At 38.6% G+C, this 20,106-nt stretch overlaps 1 protein-coding gene across 1 annotated transcript; it reads right to left on the bottom strand.

Moving 5' to 3' along the window:
- Positions 1-4,352: 4,352 nt before the first annotated feature.
- Positions 4,353-17,882, bottom strand: LOC121421920. The gene is made up of 2 exons (XM_041616720.1): positions 14,045-17,882; positions 4,353-5,431 (listed from the first exon to the last, which is right to left on the bottom strand). The coding sequence occupies exons 1-2, from the start codon at positions 17,880-17,882 to the stop codon at positions 4,353-4,355; spliced, it is 4,917 nt and encodes a 1,638-aa protein (XP_041472654.1).
- Between the last annotated feature and the right edge of the window lie 2,224 nt (positions 17,883-20,106).

Here is a 20,106-nt window from a genome sequence, read left to right as displayed (position 1 = left end):
TTAAGGAGGAAACAATATCGGTCACTTCATAAATAGTAGTCGGATAGAAGAAAATGGAATTGGCATTAGGTTGTCCCAGGAATTTAGAAAAATGCTTATTGGATTGTGGAATTTTTTGTGCCAAATTTTCCCCTATCGTAGAAAAGTAAGAATTCAAAACATTGGCGATTTCTGTGGGATCTTCTATATTCCGATTATTAAATCTTATTTTAGTAATATTTGATTTCTTTTTTGAAATATTCAAAGCTTGCTTAATAACTTTCCATGTGTTTTTCATATCATGTTTATATTGTTCTAATTGAATCGAGTAATATTTCTTTTTTTCTGCACGCAAGACTTTTATTAATGTATTTTTATAAGAAGTATACTTAATTTTTGAATGTTCATTCTTCTTCAATTTGAATTTATAGTACAGTCGGTTTTTTTTATTAATTGAGCGCAAGAGGGAGTTAGAAATCCAGGGAAGTCTGGGTGATGTTTTATAATTAACTCGATTATCATTCTTTTTAGGAATATGATCATCTAGATGTTTTTTAAATATACTTAAAAAATTGCCTAAAGATAAATCAACATCGTCAGTGTTATAAACGCTAGACCAGTCAACTCTATCTAAACTGACACCAAGACTAGCTAATTTTTCTGGGGTGGCCCTACGTCTAGCTGGTAGGGGATATACTTTATTTAAGGAACATTTAAGATTGAAAAATGACATAATTGGATAATGATCAGTAATATCAGAAAGGACTATTAAGGATTCTGGGGGTGGTAATGAGTTACATAAAATATTGTCAAGGAGAGTGGCTGAGTGATTACTAACACGCGTAGGTTTAGAAATTAATGGCAAGAACGAGGCTGAGTAAAGTGTTTCAAGAAACTCATGTGAGAAATTGTTGTTAGCATGTTTTAATAGATCGATATTAAAATCGCCCATTACAAATACATCTTTGTTGACAAAATTCGCATTACTCAGAATAGATGTTATAAATTGAAAGAAATCATTATTATTTGAATTTGGGGGTCTATAAATAATTCCAACTATTATATTTTTGCTATGAGGAATAGAAATTTCAATAAATAGTGACTCAATAAACTCATTCATAAAATTAAGTTCGTTTAGGACAGTGAATTCAAAATTAATGGAAAGATAAAGTGCTACGCCCCCACCCAACTTTTTTGATCTGTTATTAACAATGAAGTCATATCCATCTATTGCATAAGGTAAATTTGTGTCAGTGGAAAGCCAAGTTTCGGTCAAGCCAATAACTGAAAAAGAATGTTTATTTTGGTTGTCTAAAAGAATCTGAAGTTCTTCAAAATGTTTACTTATGCTTCTGATATTCATATGCAGTAAGGAAAATGAGTTTTTAGAAAATGTTTTTGTTACTTCTTTTAATTGTAATTGAGTAATATATTTCGAGGAGGGAATTGGAAGTGAACATTGATTAGAATCATTGGCATAATTTAACTCCTCAGATGATAGATTAAGGTTATCTGCAAAATTATTATCATATGAGGCAGAAGAGGTATCAATGTCACTGGATTCTCTATCAGATGAATCATTATCATAAAAATTGACAGATGAGTTATTTGTATCAGCCATTTAAAAATTTATCAAAACAGGAGAAGCATAAAACATGAATAAATTGTGAGGAAGATGGAATAATCCAGCACTTAAGCAGCATCTCAGCAAGCATCTGAAGAAAGGAAAAATGGAGATAGTCAGGCAAGAAGACAGATACAAACACAACACTGAACAAACATGAAATACTCTCATTTAGAAAAAAGTAACAAACGAAAACAGAAATAGTATCTCTCATCTTTAGAGGTGTATCATGCGGTGCTCCAGCTTGAAAATAAATGAACTGAATTACGCTTACATGGAATAAAATAATAAGCAATTAACATCTACTAAAAAATAGAAAAAGGATCCGAGTTTGTCAAAAAGAGAAAAGGTGAAAAATGAACAACAAAATGGGAAAGCAAGCATGTACAAATACGAATAATACAAGCGAATACAGAACAAAGGCGAATATCTGCAATATATATAAAGATATGCGATAGAATATCAATTATGAAATTAACATGCAATGGGAAGCTATGCAAGAAAATATAAGCATATTCAGTAAATGAATAGGGGATACAACATCATTAGACAAATAGCAAGTGAATATTAAAGCGTATACCGAATGAAACAAGCAAAAAATAGGTTAAAAAATAAATAAATAATAATAAATAAGCAAAATATATATGTATATAATAAAGAAAAATAAGAAACGTAGATTGGGGAAAACATGCAAATTATTGTAACGGATCAAGCATTAAAAGAAATACAGTGGGAATAACAGTGAAGATTGGGGTTAATCGGTAGCAAGATAATTAACTGAGCAGGCATGCATAAAGTAGAATACAGCAAAATGGAAAAGATAAGCATGCATGAATAAACAAGACTCTTATTCACTGATAAACAACTAACATAACACCTTACCTCAAGGTCTTGTTAAGGAATCCCTGTCAAGAAGGGGTTTTTGTACTATAGTACAAAATAATCTATTGATTCCCATCAGAATAAAAAGGGGAAAAGACATACACTGTAAGCATTCATTAGTAGCAAACAGAATTTAAACAATATATTCAGGAATGCAAGTAATGGAGAACAAAAATAGGGGATGTGTGTATCGATCAGAATATATGTACAGAAACTTGGCGCCAAAATTATAATCACGGGTAAAATGACTGATTATCTTCTTATCTCCACTGACAATGATTCCTGGAGATAGAGAACTACAAGAGAGCATGTTGGCTATAATGAATACTTGAGTTTGAATAGTGGAAGGTTGAGCAACTTATAAGATCAGGGAAACAATGCAGTATAATGTTAAGTACAGAAGGGGAAAGCATTTGGGTAATGAAGTTGTTTTGATAGTAAGATCAATAGATCACGAATACAAAGAATACTATAAGGTTTTGTTTAATAGCTGAATTCCAATAATACAGTGAAGCAAGACACTGAAGGATGGGTAAAACGATGAAGCCAATGAACTAAACATATATTTCAGGAATTTGTTGAACTTAAACAATAATATCCTGTAATGAAAACCATGATTTGCGACGTATGGCGCGAAAGCAAGATAGGGGAAAGACATGGTCCTCTTAAAACTCGAGTAAGGATACAAACAGTAATTAAATTATGGAAATAAACATCGGAAGGGAGGGGGAGGAAGGATTATCAATTAAATGCTCAGAGAAATAGGGATAAGTGGTCAAAATCATTTATCTTATCAGATAATGGGTTATTTTAGCATAATAGGTAAATTGAAATAAACAGAAATTTAAGTATAAAAATATAAGTTTTCAGCTATATATAACAACAATTTTCTGCTTTTTAATTTATTAAAAATTCTGTGAATAAGATATTCTAAATAATAAACAACCTAAAAGCTTGACCATGCAGGGGCATTGTACGATAACCAATGCTTGATTTTTTCTCTCTCTTCTTTTCTTCTCTTTTTCATTTAAAAGAGAATCAGGCCAAATAATGGCTTGCCACTGCAGGTGAACCGAAAGAAAAGAATGTGCTTATACAAATCAACATACAAATAATTAGCATAATTACCATGGAAGCAGAGCAGAAGGTTGCATGTATGAGTAATCATACACAGGTATCAATTAAAGACCTACAATAGTTTTGCTCAGAATAGATGTTGATCTCTTATACAAATCTCGCCATAAGTGTGTAGTAATGACAGATGATCTATTCATCAGTTTACTGTACAAAACAAGGCATATGAAGGAATATGAGTAATATAAATAAAATTGATGGGCTTAAAATTCATATACATTCAGTTTTGCCTGTAAAGTTTAATTGAGAGATCAATGACACCCTTACACAACCTACAACAGGAACTTGTTCTATGAATAGAAAATATATAATAAGACTAGTGACTAGGAACATTAAAGCAATTTGGTAAACAATAATTAACGTTTAAAATCAATCTACTTTCAGTAAGAGTTTGTCAACCAGATAGCTAGATTTTCGCTGACTTTATCTTTTCCTTCAGCTTTTTTTTTCTTTTTAATTCATTTTCTTCTTAATTACATTCAATTTTCGTTATGACTTCAATTCGTAAAATAATCATATATGTATACCGCATTATGACGGATGTGTATACAATAAACAAGTTTAACACAGGGTGAAATAAAGGTTGAATCGTAAAGCTATTAAGCTTTATGGTTGAATTGTAAGTCATATTTGTACTGATATCAAAAGAAATTCTTGTTTTATCTAAAATTAAATTCATGCATGACGAGATTATGACTGAGGATTAGAGACTTGCCTCTTTAGTGTCTATGCGCTACGCTGTCCAGGTGGTCCAGGCAGTACTCGGAGAACCGTCACGACCGCGTTTCCGCGTTTGCAGGGTAATTTTGGATCCGATCAATTTTATCCTCGTTGAAACATGTTCCTCGTGGCGAAGCTTGTATGCAATAGTAGCGAGTCGTCCCCTTTCCCGCTTAAGTTTCTGCGGTAGATCGGTACGAATAGACACGCGGGCATACTCCGGGTTGCAGGTCTCTCTGGCTGCAGGATCTGTCTGCTGCTGACGCGGCTGAAACTCATACGCACGTAGAAGGCGGTCCCGGTCCAGCATCGAAGCGAAGCGAATTATGATGGGGCAGGGTTCGCCATTTCGTTGACTCTCGGGGTGTTTGCTGCGCTGAGTCGAACCAGGCAAACGATGAGCGTTGACAATGGGGATCCTAGCGGCAGTATCGGGGGTGATTTTCAAGAAGTTAGCCAACAAGTCACGGGTGGTAGCAATAATATCCTCATTTTGTTTGTCTGGCAATCCATATACTAATAAGTTCTGCTTCCTTTGATGAATTTCCATTTGAATCAGCTTCTCCTCAATTTCGTCTTCGTTTCTTTTAATTTCTTTTTTTAGTGATGGAATCTCATTCATCTCAATCGCGGCGATTCTGTTGTCTGTAAAATTAATACTCGCTTCCAGATCTGAAATGTCCTTTTTTGTCTGCGTTAAATCGGCTTTAATTCCGTTTAATTCACCGATGACAGAATCTAGTTTTCCATTGATGAGTTGCGAATTGCTGGCAAACATATCCTTAATCTCTTTCCTCAATTCAGCTATGCAGGTAAGTACTCTATCAGAGCCCCCTTCGACTAGTATGGATTCGCTGGCTCCACTGGCGCCACTCAGGTCGATGGTAGAGGTGGAGTCATTTGCCGCGGCACGCTGTTCCGGGGCCGTATCGCTAGTGGTCGTACTCGCGTTCGGTGCTTGTTCAGTGCTTGGTGCGGCGGCCATGTTTTCTGGTTTCTGGCTCAGTTTTGATTTCTTTTTCGTGTCCAATTTCTTACTTTCCTGTATACGGCGAAGATTGTATGCAGAATCCCTTGTTGACTTATTCATTGCTCATTAAGATGAAGGGTACATGAGCGTATATGGGCGTAATTCTCACAATAGTTTGATGAAATTCGGGAGCTCGCAACTGAAACGTCCGTTCGCTACGATGTCATTCTATCTATCTCAACCGGCTGGTGTCGAAGGTGTTGTGAATTTCAACTCTAGATGAGAGCGTTGCTGATTTCTTCACTTCTGGGTCGATTTCTTCCACATTAATTCGAATGGGTTCAGGGGGATAGGCGCGGATCCAGGATTTCGTAGGGAGGGGGGCCCAAATTCGACCTGATTTTGGCGCCCCTGTGTACTTTTCGGAAAAATGGCGGCCCCTCCCTCCCCAGGCAATCATAAGTGCCTTAAATGCATGTTAAATTATCTTATTTCATAGGCACATGAATCAGGGGCGGATCCAGCTTTCGCCAATAAAGGGGCCCCAATTTTTTTTTCAGCCATATTTTCCCCGATCGGCCGCTCGAAGATTTTTTTTGGGTTTGTTTCTTTGAAGGGGGTAGTCTTACAAGTCACATCTTAGCTTTATTCTTTAAATCAACATAAATGTATAATATCATAATCCTTATTTTATAATGCCTGTGCGAAGCGCGAGCAATTTTTTTTTAAATTGCATGAATTTTTTCCTAAAATTTGAACTTTTTGAAAAAAAGATGTGCCTGCAATAATTACTGCGAACGCGAAGCGCGAGTAGAAATTTGTGATAAACGTTTTGAACTGATCGGAAAGGTAGGCCTACCAGTCCTGTTAAAGACTGCATACAGTTAGCCACGAAAACGTGATATATTTCAACAATCAAATAATGCGAGCGCGAAACGCGAGCTGAAAATTTTTGACATTTCTACATAAAAAATTTTAATTATTTTTTTGTAATCATGAACGGATAGCTATACAGTATTACTTAACAATTGATGCGAGAGCGAAGTCCGGGCGGAAAAATTCTAGATTTGCGATCTCGAATTCTAGAATGCGAGCGCAAAGCGCGAGCAGAAAATGTTTGTATACGTTTTGAACTGATCGAAAGGTGCCTTTTAAGGACTGCTTGCATTTAGCCCTGAAGACATTACATATTTCAACAATCAAATAATGCGAGCGCGAAGCGCGAGCTGAAAATTTTTGACATTTCTACATAAAGAATGGAAAACTTTAATACAATATACTTATTACAGAAAAAGCAATTCGAATCTGTACTGATTCCCAATATTTATCACACACAAATCCATTATCCCATAAACTAAAGACTCTAACAGTATTTGACATAATACACTTCAAAGTTTACTACTTATGTTTAAGTACGTAAATAACATGCTCCCACCTTCATTTCACAATTTTTATACTCTTAATACATCTATTCATTCATACCCTACCCGTTACACTTCAAATTTCCATTTAATCAACCCCAAACTGCTTATTGCGCAGAGATCCAGACACCATGGTCCAGATATGTGGAACTCTCTACCAGCAGAGTCTGTAAAACAATCTTCGTCTCTTCACTCATTTAAGGCTAACGTTAAATCTATGTTATTATCAGAATATTTGAAGTAAAATTTCTGTGTCGTATCCTTTTTATCGTGAATTTATTCCTCCTTCGATTTAGTCATCACCAATATCTTCATCATGACCACCATCATCTCCATGGCCTTCATTATCATCATCATCATCATCATAATCATCATCATCATCAACAACAACAATATTATCATATCACCGTCACCCTCAGCTTTATCATCTTCATCTTCACACTATGATATTGCATGAATTCATGTTTCGTATTTGAAAATATATGCCCATTCTGCTTTATAAATGTATTAATTCAATTAGTATAAGTTTGGGATTGTCATTTTTTCAAGCAATCTGCTTATGATGACAATCCTTCTCCTGCAAATTGTGAATATCATATAGTTAATAATTTTGTCTGGAATTATTTTTTTAGTACTCTTTATTTATGATTCATGCCAAAAATGCTAATATTATGTTTATTATGTTATAAAAAATGTATTATACGAATGTTATGGATGCAGAAGAAAACAATAAATCAAATCAAATCAATTGATGCGAGCGCGAAGTGCGAGCGGAAAAATTCTAGATTTGTTTCCTAAATCATGAAAAAGATGAATAAAATGGAATCTTCCTATATTAATAATGCGAGCGCAAAGTGCGAGCGTAAAAAAAAATCGTGATTTCGACCTTGAACGGGATACTCTATTCATGTTTAAATCATGAAAGGGATGAGAAAGGGGATCTTCCTACATTAATAATTCGAGCACAAAGGGCGAGCGGAATTTTTTCATATTGTGATCTAAAACTGGATAAGTGAATGAAAATGCGCGCGCGTGTTTCAGATTTAGACCTATAATCTAGGCATTCTACATAATCTTTTATCATGAAAATAAAAGCGAGCGCGAAGCGAGCTTAAAATATTTGATATTCCGATCTGATATTTCAAACACTTTATAGGAAACTTGTAAGGTGGATATAAATCGCACTTGATAAAGAGCGGATATGTTTCATTATTACTTTAATTTTGAGACATAGGACCTTGCCATCCTTAGGACATGTTATCATATGAATATGATGACTATATATCTTCCTATTCATCTTGCTAAGCGCGAGATTAAAAAAAGGACAATTTAATTATTAAATTGATATCTTAGTATACATGCATAATGAGGGCGCGGAATCTGATGATATTATGGCCTGAACACTGTACATTCAAGCACCTTTTTATTATGAATAGGATGCATCATTAATTAGTTGATATATTTTTAACCATAAATGCGAGCGCAAATCGCGAGCCGAAATTTTTGATAAACTGTCATGAAAAGGGGATTTTAGATAATTTGTTATACAATCAATATTGAGACATACATAACCCGCCAATCAAAAATGCAAGCATAGCGGCGCTAGCTGATGCGTTTTGATAATCAGACCTGAAAAGGGATATTTTGAAAACTTTATGGAATACATGAAAATAATAGGTACCTGATAAATCAAATTCGCGAACGCACAGCGCAATTGGAAAATGTTAATGGATCCGCCTATGCATGAAGAAGAGGCAAATGAATAATGGATTTATAATGTGTTCATGAATAAATGTAATATCACTTATAAAAATAATCAATGCGAGCGGGAAACTCGAGCGATTTGCATTTTAATCATTTGATGCTTTCAATTTCGTTTAATTTCTCATCAGAGTAGGCCCTGCTAGAATTATGTGAGCGGGAGCCAGGCGCGGATCCAGGATTTCTTAGGGGGCCCTAATTTCAAGTCAAGTAATAATCGTGCCGAAATATTGACTCCCATTGCCGAATGGGTAATGTCTAGTTCAGTTAATTCTAACAGAAACCTCTCTTGCATTGTAGGCATTCTTCGTTCCTGTGGGTACTCCCATTTTTTTCTACTTTTTGTTTCAGGGTTGAAAAATCTTAGGGGGATGACACCCCTGTATCGCCACGTATGAAAACTGGTTGTGCAATAACTAAATTGCGTATTCTGCATGAAAGAAAATTAATATTTTATTTTGGGTAAGATATTCTTCAAAAGATATAAATTAACATGCTTTTTATTATATAGTTGAGGTAGACTCCGTAGTCAGCACTCAGCATTTACTAATTGGGAGTGCACTGCCTACTTAGATCTGTGTTTGGATTTATTATATAATCGTTTGTTATTCGCTTGAAATCCATTCAAAACAGTGAGTTGTCTTGTCAATCCTAATCAACAAACATTGGCTCTTCCGCTCTTGTAAAAATCATATAAAGTATCAAAAGGTTATGTATCTTATAATCTTGCTCAAATTTTATATACTCCAAATAGATTTTCAAAAGAAACAGAATGCGTGTAAACGGTGTATATAAATAGAAAATAAGATACTAAAGATAAATATACTGTAAAAATATTCTTTATTATCAGTGTCTTTATAAATATGAAAACAATGCTCTTAAGTTCGCATCCTTTTGGACGATAAGTTCTAATCTCTCTCTTTCATACGATACTAGCGAAACATGAATTCCAAGGTCCCATGTATCTTGTATACATCAACTAGTTCAAGATGTAACAATAAATGTAAATGATAGCAATGCAGTTTAGGCCTGAGTAAATACACAACAAAAAAAGTAAGTCCCCCTAAATCAAATTGCTGTAACTTTTGAACAGAATTATTTTGAGATATGATATTTCGTAGGTAGTTTTCTACACTCATTAAGCAACTCCTGGTGAAAAGTGAGATTGATCGGTTGTGTCATGCATGAGTGATTAAAGATTGAATTGAAAATGACTATTTTTGAAAGTCACAAGAATCGATTTTCAGATTGTGCATATGCAAAGTTGGGCAAAAATTGTTTTTAGGTGAATTTCATGGTGTTATGCTGTTTTACTATCCATTTAGCCACTCCACACACAATTTTGATATTGTATGTTCATGGTTGAGTGAGCACAGTGTATTGCAGGGGCCGCGGGGGGGGGGTTGCTGGGGGCTTCAGCCCTTCACTTTTTTCCAAAAGCATGTACACAAATGTAAAAATGATCATACGATTGTGATTTTCTGGATGGTCAGCCCCTTCCCACTTTCAAAACCGTTCCGCGGCCCCTGTATTGTGACGTATCATCATAGGGGTTTATGGTAGTATCCTCTAAAACTTGTTAGATCATGTTAAAATTTGGAAATGTTGATGTCTTCCCCGATTATAGGCCCCTCCCCCATTTCGAAATTCTGGATCCACCACTGACAGACTGATTTGTCCATAAATTAAACTGATTATGAGAAATTGTTAGGGAAGTATGCATTTATGCAGTATAAAGAGTATTCATACCTAAGTTTTCGAATGTGCTCGCTCAACCATGAAAATATTTAAAGTTCGGAAAGTGTGTAGTGATAGAAATGATGGATGATAAGACAACAGCAATTAAAGTCACATTTGAAACCGAATTTGCCCCCTAATATTCACTTTATTACCCTTTAAAATGAGTCTTTGACATTGAAAATACAAATTTTCCCACTTTGATGCGTGCTCGCTCATCCATGAATATACAAATCGATTTCATTTTTGCACAGAAAGACTGCCCATAGGTTGATAAACATTACTGCCAAGTGACATCGCTAAAGACAGCCGTGAAAAAAGTTCCACCATATTGAATAAGGGCTTACTTATTCTTAAATATATGCACCTTTAATGTACACAAGTCTATGAGAGAGGAAGTCAAAATTTTAACAAATATGAAATGAGGGTTTGTGTCATGGACGGTTTTTGTTACTTCTGCCAACAAATATTTCATGAAACTTCGCACATGGCTTCAAGGTAACACTATCTAAAAGCCGCGCACACCAAAAGAATCATTCGATACGGCACAGAGTGGGGCTAAGGCCTAGAACTTTCTTCTCATTTGCATAATTTTCGAATATTGTGTGCTCACTGATGCATTAAACATCGGGATTTTCATAAGAATCAAATCAAATGAACTATGCAAGGAGGTTTGTGAAAGATATACAGAGTTACAAATTGCATATTGCATTTTTCTAATAACGTAAAAACGAGCTGATCACATTCCACATGTTCATTCAAGCGTGAATGTGTAATTAAACGCCTTTGAATCATTGAAGCATGTTAATTGGTCATGAACATAACGAAAATGTTGAGAAAAGATAATTTTCAGTTACCAAAATGAAACAATACATGCCTATGATATTTATAAAATCGTATTTTTGTTTTCAATAAATATTCATTGAACCGTGAAACGATGGTTATTGTTGAAGATGCTCTCCCCCAAAATAACTGTCATCATATTCTATCATTTTTATTGATAGGAATGTGTACAAAATTCAATTATAGTAATTTTGGACTTGTGTTTATTCAACCGTAAAATTTAGTCAGAAAAGTTGTATCATCTTTTAGAAAGTACCTTTTACAAGCCTTCTGACCATTTTTCATGATGAGAATGTGGAATTAGCTCCAATAAAATGGAATCAAAGTAATGATATTTGGCTTGTGACTTTTGAAAAGTGACATTTTTGCCTTCTGACGGTGCTCACTAAAGCATGACGTAAAATACGTCCATAACATTTACTCAGAGGAAAGCTTATAAAATTACTTACACGCTCATGTAAAAATATATTAAAAACTCGCATTGGTTCGGAAATTATTGATGTTTGTTTAAGGGGGACTTACTTTTTTGTTGTGTATAGTTTCAGTGGAATTCGTTAAAAAATAATAAAACGTGATTTCCCACTGTAGGTTGGAAACGAAAAGGTGTCGTATCATGAACTGTATATAGCTGTCTTTTACGCATTACTACATGAAACAACAAATTATAGGAACAATAAAAACCATACAGTTATTTCAGTTATTTGAGTATTTGACGATTCGTCAAAAAATAAAACACGCATCCGAAACTTTCACCTTTACAATGAATGTTTCATTTATTCTTTTACATATTGCACACCAAGAAATAAAGGTTCAAAATTGAACCCCGAAAGGTTGATGCAAAATCAGCACCCTATGGGTTAAAAATTTGAACCCCTGATTTGGGGTTCAAAAATTGAACCCTGCGGTTGGGGTTCATTTTTGCACCCTGCGGGTTCAAAACTGCACCCCTAGGGTTTCAATTTGAAATTTAGGGGTGCAGTTTTGAACCCGCAGGGTGCAAAAATGAACCCCAACCGCAGGGTACAATTTTTGAACCCCAAATCAGGGGTTCAATTTTTGAACCCATAGGGTGCTGATTTTGCATCAGCCTTTTGGGGTTCAATTCTAAACCTTTATTTCTTAGTGTGTGCAAGTAAACTTCAAAATTTCTGTAAATAATATCTATCAATATATCCATCAGTGTTGTAGACAAGGCTCAAACCTCCAAGGCCAAGGCTTTAATACCCAAGACCAAGGCTTCAATCCCCAAGGCCAAGGCATGGAACCCCAAGGCCTAAAAACCTCAAGGCCAAGGCATTTAAAAACTTTCAATATATGGAACAATGAGCCAACAACAAGGCGGCAGTTCAAATATCAGTACGGCGCGGCGCCCCTACATGTAAGTCGATCATCAATTTGCCCCCCCCCCCCGTTCGAACATCAATTCGGCCCCAGTTCGAACATCATTTTGGCATCCCTTCGAACTCAATTTACCTTCCCTAGTTCGAATATAATTTCGCCCCCCCCTAGCTCGAGTATCAATTTTGCGCCCCCCCCCCTAGTTTGAACATCGATTCGGCGCCCCCTAGTTTGAGTATCAATTTGGCGTCCCCACTTCGAACATCATTTCGGCGCCCTCCTAGTTCGAATATCAATTCGGCGCCCCTAAATATAGGTCGATCATCACTTCGGCCCCCCCCCCCCCGTTCGAACATCAATTTGGCCCCCAGTTCGAACATCATTTTGGCATCCATTCGAACATCATTTTGACGCCCTTCTAGTTCGAATATCGATTCGGCGCCCCTACATGTAGGTCCAACATCAATTTGGCGCCCCTACGTCGAACATCAATTCGCCCCCCCCCCCCGTTCAAACATCAATTCTGCCCCCAGTTCGAACAGCATTTTGACATTTCTTCGAACATTATTTCAGCGCCCTTTTGGTTCGAACATCATTTTCTTTCCCCGTCTTCCTCTCCCCTTTTCTTCTCTTCTTTCCCCTTTCTCTCTTTCTTTTTTCATCCCTCTTTTCTTCCCTCTTCCTCTTTCTTCATTTTTCTCCTTTTCCCCTCTTCCTCTCTCTTCCCCCCCCCCCTCTTCCTCTTTTTTTCTCCCCCTCCCCTCCCTTTTCTTCTCTTCCTTCCCCTCTTCCTCTTTCTTTCCCTCTTCTTTTTCCCTTTTTTCTTCTTTTATTTCCCTCTCTTTTTTTTCTTTCCTCCCTCTTCCCCTTTCTCCTTTTCTTTCCCCTCTTCCTCTTTTTTCTTCCCCCTCTCCCCTCCCTTTTCTTCTCTTTCTTTCCCCTTTTCTTCTCTTCCTTTCCCCTTTTCTTCTCTTTCCCCCTTTTTTCCCCTTCTCTCTCTTTTTTCCTCTTTTTTCTTCCCTCTTCCTCTCTTTCCTTTTTTCTCCTTTTCCTTTTCCCCTCTTCCTCTCTCTTTCCCCTCTTCCTCTTTTTTCTTCTCCCTCCCCTCCCTTTTTCTTCTCTTCCTTCCCCCTCTTCCTCTTTTTTCTCTTTCTTTCCCCTCTTCTTCTCCTTTTTTCTTTCCCTTCTTCTTTTCCCTCTCTTTTTTCTTCTCTTCTTTCCTCCCTCTCCCTTTCTTTTCTTCTCTTCCTCCTTTTCTTTCCTCTTTTTCCTCTCTCTTTTTTTTCCTCCTTTTCCTTTCCCTCTCTTTTTCCTTCTCTTTCTTTCCCCTTTTTCTCTCCTTCCCTTCCTTCCCCCTCTTTCCTTTTTCTTCCCCCTTTCCTCTCTCTTTTTCCCCCTCTTCCTCCTTCCCCTCTTCCTCTCTCTTTTCCCCTCTTCTTTTCCCCTCTCCTCTCTCTCCTTTCTTCTTTTCTTTCCCCCTTTTCCTCTCTTTTTTTCTTCCCTTCTTCCTTTCTTCTTTTTCTTCTTTTCTTTCCCCTCTTCCCCTCTTTTTCTCTTTCTTTCCTTCTCTCTTTTTTTTTAGCCGAAGGGGGGGGGGGGGCCGAGGCCCCCTCGGCCCCCCCCATGGATCCGCGCCTGGATGAAACAGTCCTTTCTCATGCAGGAAACCTGGACCTGCTTGCCAAGTGCTGCTCTCCAACAACTCTTTTGCTGTGAGTCCTCGAGAAGCATCATCTGCTGGATTGGTTGAAGTGTCTACGTAGTACCAAGACGCAGGATCAGATACGTTGCGTATTTGTTGCACTCGATTGGGTACATATACATGAAACCTTCTGGACTCGTTGCTGATGTACCCCAACACGATTTTGCTGTCTGTCCAGAAGTATTCACGAATCTCATGATATGTCAGTTCTTTGCGAAGAAACGCACTCATCTTGGCCGAGATAACAGCAGCAGCTAATTCGAGTCTTGGAATGGTTTGGTGCTTGAGAGGGGTCACTCTAGACTTAGCGATGACAAGAGAACACGATACTTCACCTTCTTCATTCACAAGTCGAAGGTATGAGCACTGACCATAACCATTTTGACTGGCGTCGGAGAAATGGTGTAATTCAGCATGCTTGACTGAACCGAAGTTCTGGGGCTTGTAGCAGCGTGGAATCTTTAAGTTTTCCAGTTCGCTTATCTCCATTCTCCATTTCTCCCACTGTGGTCTGATGTCTTCTGGAATTGGGCTATCCCAGTCGATTTTGCTTCGGCATAAACTCTGCAAGATCTGCTTGCCACGTAGAGTCACTGGACTAGCGAAGCCATTAGGGTCATATATAGAGCAGACAGTTGACAAGACACCTCTCCTGGTAAGGGGTCGATCATTGAGCTCGATGCGAAATTGGAGACTGTCGCTCTCAACACACCAGACTACACCAAGAGCACGCTCCAGAGGTAGAGGATCGATATCGAGGTTCAGATCAGCCAAGCCCTTGGACATGTCGTCTGTTGTGAATTTTTGCAGAACTTCCTTCTTGTTCGACATAATTTTGTGAAGTCGAAGCCCTGCTTTTTCACAGATCCCTTGTGCTGACTTCAGCAGTGCAACAGCTTCTTCCGATGTCGATACCGACTTAAGTCCATCGTCTACGTAGAACTCCTTACGAATGTAGTTGGCGGCTTCACTCCCAAATTCCTCTTCACCGTCATCTGCTGCCCTCTTGAGACCAAAGTTGGCACAGCCTGGTGAGCTTGTTGCTCCGAACAGATGCACCTTCATCCGATATTCGATCACGTTGGAATTTGGATTGCCGTCTTCCCACCAGAGAAAGCGAAGAAGATCTCGATGCTTCTCAGTAACGTAGAATTGGTGGAACATGCTTTTGATGTCGGCCATGAAAGCGACATCATCTTGCCTGAAGCGACATAGGACGCCGAGAAGTTCATTAGTAAGGTCCGGGCCTTGAAGAAGATGGTCATTGAGGGAGATGCCATTACATTTTGCCGAGCAATCGAAAACGACACGAATCTTGCCCGGTTTTCGAGGATGGTACACTCCTGTGTGGGGAACATAGTTGACCATCCCTTCCACACTGTGAACTGGTGCCCTCTCTGCGCAGGTCTTGATAACTTCATCCATGAAGGCTCGATAGTCGTTCAGGAACTGAGGATTTTTCTTGAAACGAGCTGTGAGCTGTCTCCATCGTTTTTCAGCTACTTGTCGGTTTGATGGAAGGCTTACATTATCTGTCTTTAGTGGAAGTGGCATTTCATAGTGCCCATCCTGTCTCTTCACTATTCCCTCCTCAAGGAGATGAAGGAATCTATGGTCTTCAATTGACATTGGTTCTTTCGAGTTGTCATGTTTGAAGTCAGTCTCCAGAGCTTTAATCACCTTGTCTTCGATGAGAAGTTCCTTGGCCTTGGTTGGGAATGCGAGGTTCTGGTACAATTCAGCAGCTATTTTGTGACAGCTAGCTGAACTTGATTCGATTGGATCCTTGCAGATTCTTCCGACGACTCCCCAACCAAGTAGAGATTTCTGCCCATAAGGTTCCGCTTCTCCTCCAGCGATGATTTCTCGAGGTCGAATTGCACTTGGGCAGTCTGTTCCGATGAGAAGAGAAACTTCGACAGTCTGGTCATATGGCATCATCTCTTCTGCCACGCGGATGAGGTGAGGCCATCTTTCAGCGATCTGAGTCTTTGGAATTTGAGACCTTGTGGCAGGAATGTCATCCCTGGTAAAGGCAGCTGGTAGGCGAACGATGTTTTGCCTTTTGTGGTCTTGCAACTCCAAGTCCTGCACCTTGAAAGTATCAATCATCGAAGTATCATGCAGCGTAGTCAGCTTTAGGTTGGTTTTTTGGCCTTGGAGGTTTAGCTTATTGTAGAGTTTGCGTGATATAAAGCTGACATTAGATTGTTCGTCCAATATCGCATACTCTAAGAATGATTTGGATGGGTTATTGACACTCCTCACCCACACAGGAACAATCATCGAGTGGTCTTTACCTTGAATTTCTTGGAGACTGCAAACCGATGTGCAGTTTGCGGTTGCTTCTTCCTGCTTGACTGGCTGTTTCTGCCACGAGTGGAAGCAGGATAGATGCCTTCCTTCGCAAACAGTACAAGACCGCCTGGCTTTACACTGCTTGCTCCGGTGGTTGCTGTGCAGCCCACATCCAAAGCACAACTTCTTCTCGAAGAAGAATGTCCGTCGCTCTTCGAGGGTGATATTTTTAAACTTGGAGCATTCTTCGATGAGATGATTATCTTGACAATATGGACAGGTCTTGTCCTTGGATGGCTTGCCTGAAGGTTTGAAAGGTTTCCCTTCAGTGGCGAAAGTTCGAGCATGCTTCCCGCTTGGCTTCGGGTTGACTGGCTTTATCTGCTCCCGCACAGAAGCACTGAGCTCTGGGATATTGGCTTTGTCCGCCGCTCTCCTCACAAAATCAGCGAAGGCGATGAAAGGAGGGTATTCCTGTCTCCCGTGTTTTTCCTTGTAGCGATCGATTTCATCCCTCCACTTGCTTTCGAGGTATGAGGGGAGCTTTTCGACGAGTTTTGAATTTTCTTGAGGAAAATCCAAAATCCCCAGGCTCTTTATTGACTTCTTTGCAGCAACGACCTTTGCCAAGCAGTCTGAGAAATCTTGAAGTCCGGTTGCGTCACGGCTGTTGATGCGTCCCCACGAATTTAGCTTAGAAGTGAAGGCTGAGCTTACAACCGTCGGGTCGCCGTACCGTCTAGATAGAGTCTCTCGAGCTTGTTCATACGCATCCAGGGAGCCAATCAAAACAAAGTGCTGCACAATTTCTTTCGGCTTCCCGGCGACACAGCTGTGAAGCAAATTCAATTTGGCTCCATCATCAAGTGGTTTCATATGTACGGTTGAGTCGAACGAATTTTTCCACAGAGGGTAGCTAAGTGGGTCTCCAGAAAACAAAGGAACATTGACTTTTGGTAACTGGGCTTGAATCAACATATGACGATTTAACACACCTTGTTCAAGAGATGACTGTGCTAGTTTTTCAAGTGAGGAGACAATCTTGTGAATATCGTCAGATGAATTACTCACGGTTGTGGACGACTGTCCCAATTCTAGGTGTGTAACGACTGGAGTTTCCTCCTCTCCCTGGTGATTAAGAAAACGTGAAATCCTTTCTGCTTTGTTTTCCTCTTTAATGTCTTTGAGATCGTGGTTGTCTTCGGGTCCATGAGAAAACTCAGACTCGGCGTTCTCCTCCAGAACAGCTTGTTCGGCTTGAAGACAAGCTAGCTTTCTTTGTGTCCTTAAATTTCGAAGTGTCAACTCCAGCTTAGCCTCTTCTTCATCGAATGCCGAACTTGCTTTAATGGCAGCTTCCTGGCGACGTAGAATAAGGTGATCACTCCTACTGCTTGCTCGAGAAGATCTACTTGTTCTGCTCCGCGCTGACTTGTGACTGACAACACTCACAGCATCTGTTTGATTCTCCATAGCGAAATCACGAAATCCAGTTTCATCAACGAATTATCAGTCCCTTGTATTCTATTGTGGCTGCCTCACTTAACACGAGATGCTAAGTAAGGAGTTTCGGTCGAGTTCGAAGGGGGGTTCGAAGAACAATGCACTCCAAAAGAAACTTATTCCGAACAGAGAGAATTACCGATGATGATTCGAATTTAATTGCAAATCTCTCATGTAACATCAAGTAAAGTAGATACAGATGTAGTACTTAGTAGGTAGTAGTTACATAATTATGTAGTTACTGATGTAGGTAGATAGAATACAATTGGAGGCTTTGAACTGTTGAAACTGAATCGAAGGTATCGAAAGATCGAACGAAATATTTGAGGTGTCTAAAATATGATGTTAACTTGCTGGCTTTCCGAAGTGTAATGACTTGGCTTTCTCAAAAGCTAAAAACCCAAGCCAAGCTCTACCAGTACAAGTTGAAGCTATAGAAAAGGGGGGCTGCACAAACTGAAAGGGGGTCATTGTTCTACAATTACTGTGGCCAAGTTTGTGTACTAAGGGTCTGAAGGTCCAGACAATTGCTCCTCTGGGAATGAATAGAACCTTCACAGAGAACATAGTTCTCTTTAATCAGAGTGTCTAGTTCTTATAACACTGAAATATGTACAAGTATATATCTACTACATGTAAGCATACTGAATACTATATGAAAAGCTTTATGTACAAGAAAATATTATATATGCCTACTAGATATATATTCCAATTAGACTAATTTCAATATCTAAACATGATCAAAATCTGTAGACTGAAAGCAAGTTATAAGATATTATGGACAAACACTAAATTAATATCATTTTAAGAATGAAAAACTTAATTAATCAAAAATATGTAAATATAAAATTATAAACCTTCACTGCATACTGCTGCAGTGACAGTGAGATAAAATGTCATTGGGAGGTCAAAAGGTAAAATGATACGAGACCATGGGGCTTTATAATAATAACCCGAAGAACAATCATCCCCTGACAACTACTTCAACATGTTCAAGGAAAATATTATCCCCATATTTTTACCGCCGGGGACTTACCCCCCGGAAATTTACCCTCCAGACAATTACCCCGGATACTTGTACGGAGCCTTAAAATGCCATCGACTTGACGACATGGCGAGATACTCTATCTCGTCATGTCGAATTGATAAGCTTATCATATCGCCATGGCGAGATTCGTTATCTTGTAAAGTCAACTTATACAACGGTATATGTCAACATGGTTAGATATCTGGATTTTCGCTATAAGGCAATTGAGTCGACATGGCTAGAGAAAGTGAAGAAGTATTTCTCCATATGTTGACATATAACTGTTTTATAAGTGGACTTGGCAAGATAACGAATCTCGCCATGTCGATAATAGTAATACAGCTATTAAGTCGACATGGCAAGATGAAATATCTCGCAATTTCGACATAATAAGCCTACTATGTCGACATGGCAGTATCTCGCCGTGTCGTCAAGTCGATAGCACTTTAAAGGCTCCGTACCCTAGAAAATTACCTCCAAGGGCAAAAAAATATATTTGGGGATATTTTGTCTATCTAAGGGGACTTTTGAAGGTTTTGGTGAAAACAAATATTAATAAAATTTGTTATTTCCTGTAAAATAACGCTGATAAACGATCATAGAGGTGAAAAATGAAAAAAAATTATTTATCCACATCTATGTAGGCCTATATAAGATCTAGATTAGTATAATATCCAAATATATTTTTTTCTTCCCCAAAGGCTTTTGAACATCCCCAAATTTTCAAAATTTGAGGATGAAAATAAACCATAGGTCACTCTAACTGTACTCCAATATCAAGGGGCGAAGATTTGAAGCCGGCGCGCGGCTTCAAACTTAACGAATTTCACCAGAAATTTGAAAATAAGTCACCAAACTTTACAAATTAGACCTAGTGGAAATGAGCCGAAATGGAAATTACACCAACTGCACATTATACCAACTGAGTAATGGACCAAGCAGTGGCGTAGCTATGGGGGGGGGCTGGGGGGCACGTGCCCCCCCCCCTGAGATTTGGTGTGCCCCCTCCCAGGTGCCTCCCCCTGAAAAAAATGGCAGAGCAAAAAAAGGGAGAAAGAAGAAAAGAAAAAGGAAAAGACAGAAAGGAAGACAGAAGAGGAAAATAAGAGGCGGAAGACGAGTGAATGCAATAATGTGAGGGGAAGATATGCAAATAACCCCCAAATC

The sequence above is a fragment of the Lytechinus variegatus genome, chromosome 9, assembly GCF_018143015.1.
Source record: "Lytechinus variegatus isolate NC3 chromosome 9, Lvar_3.0, whole genome shotgun sequence".
Lineage (NCBI taxonomy): Eukaryota > Metazoa > Echinodermata > Echinoidea > Temnopleuroida > Toxopneustidae > Lytechinus > Lytechinus variegatus.
The sequence above is the reverse complement of the archived record's forward strand: the minus strand, read 5'-3'. Positions and strand labels throughout refer to the sequence as shown.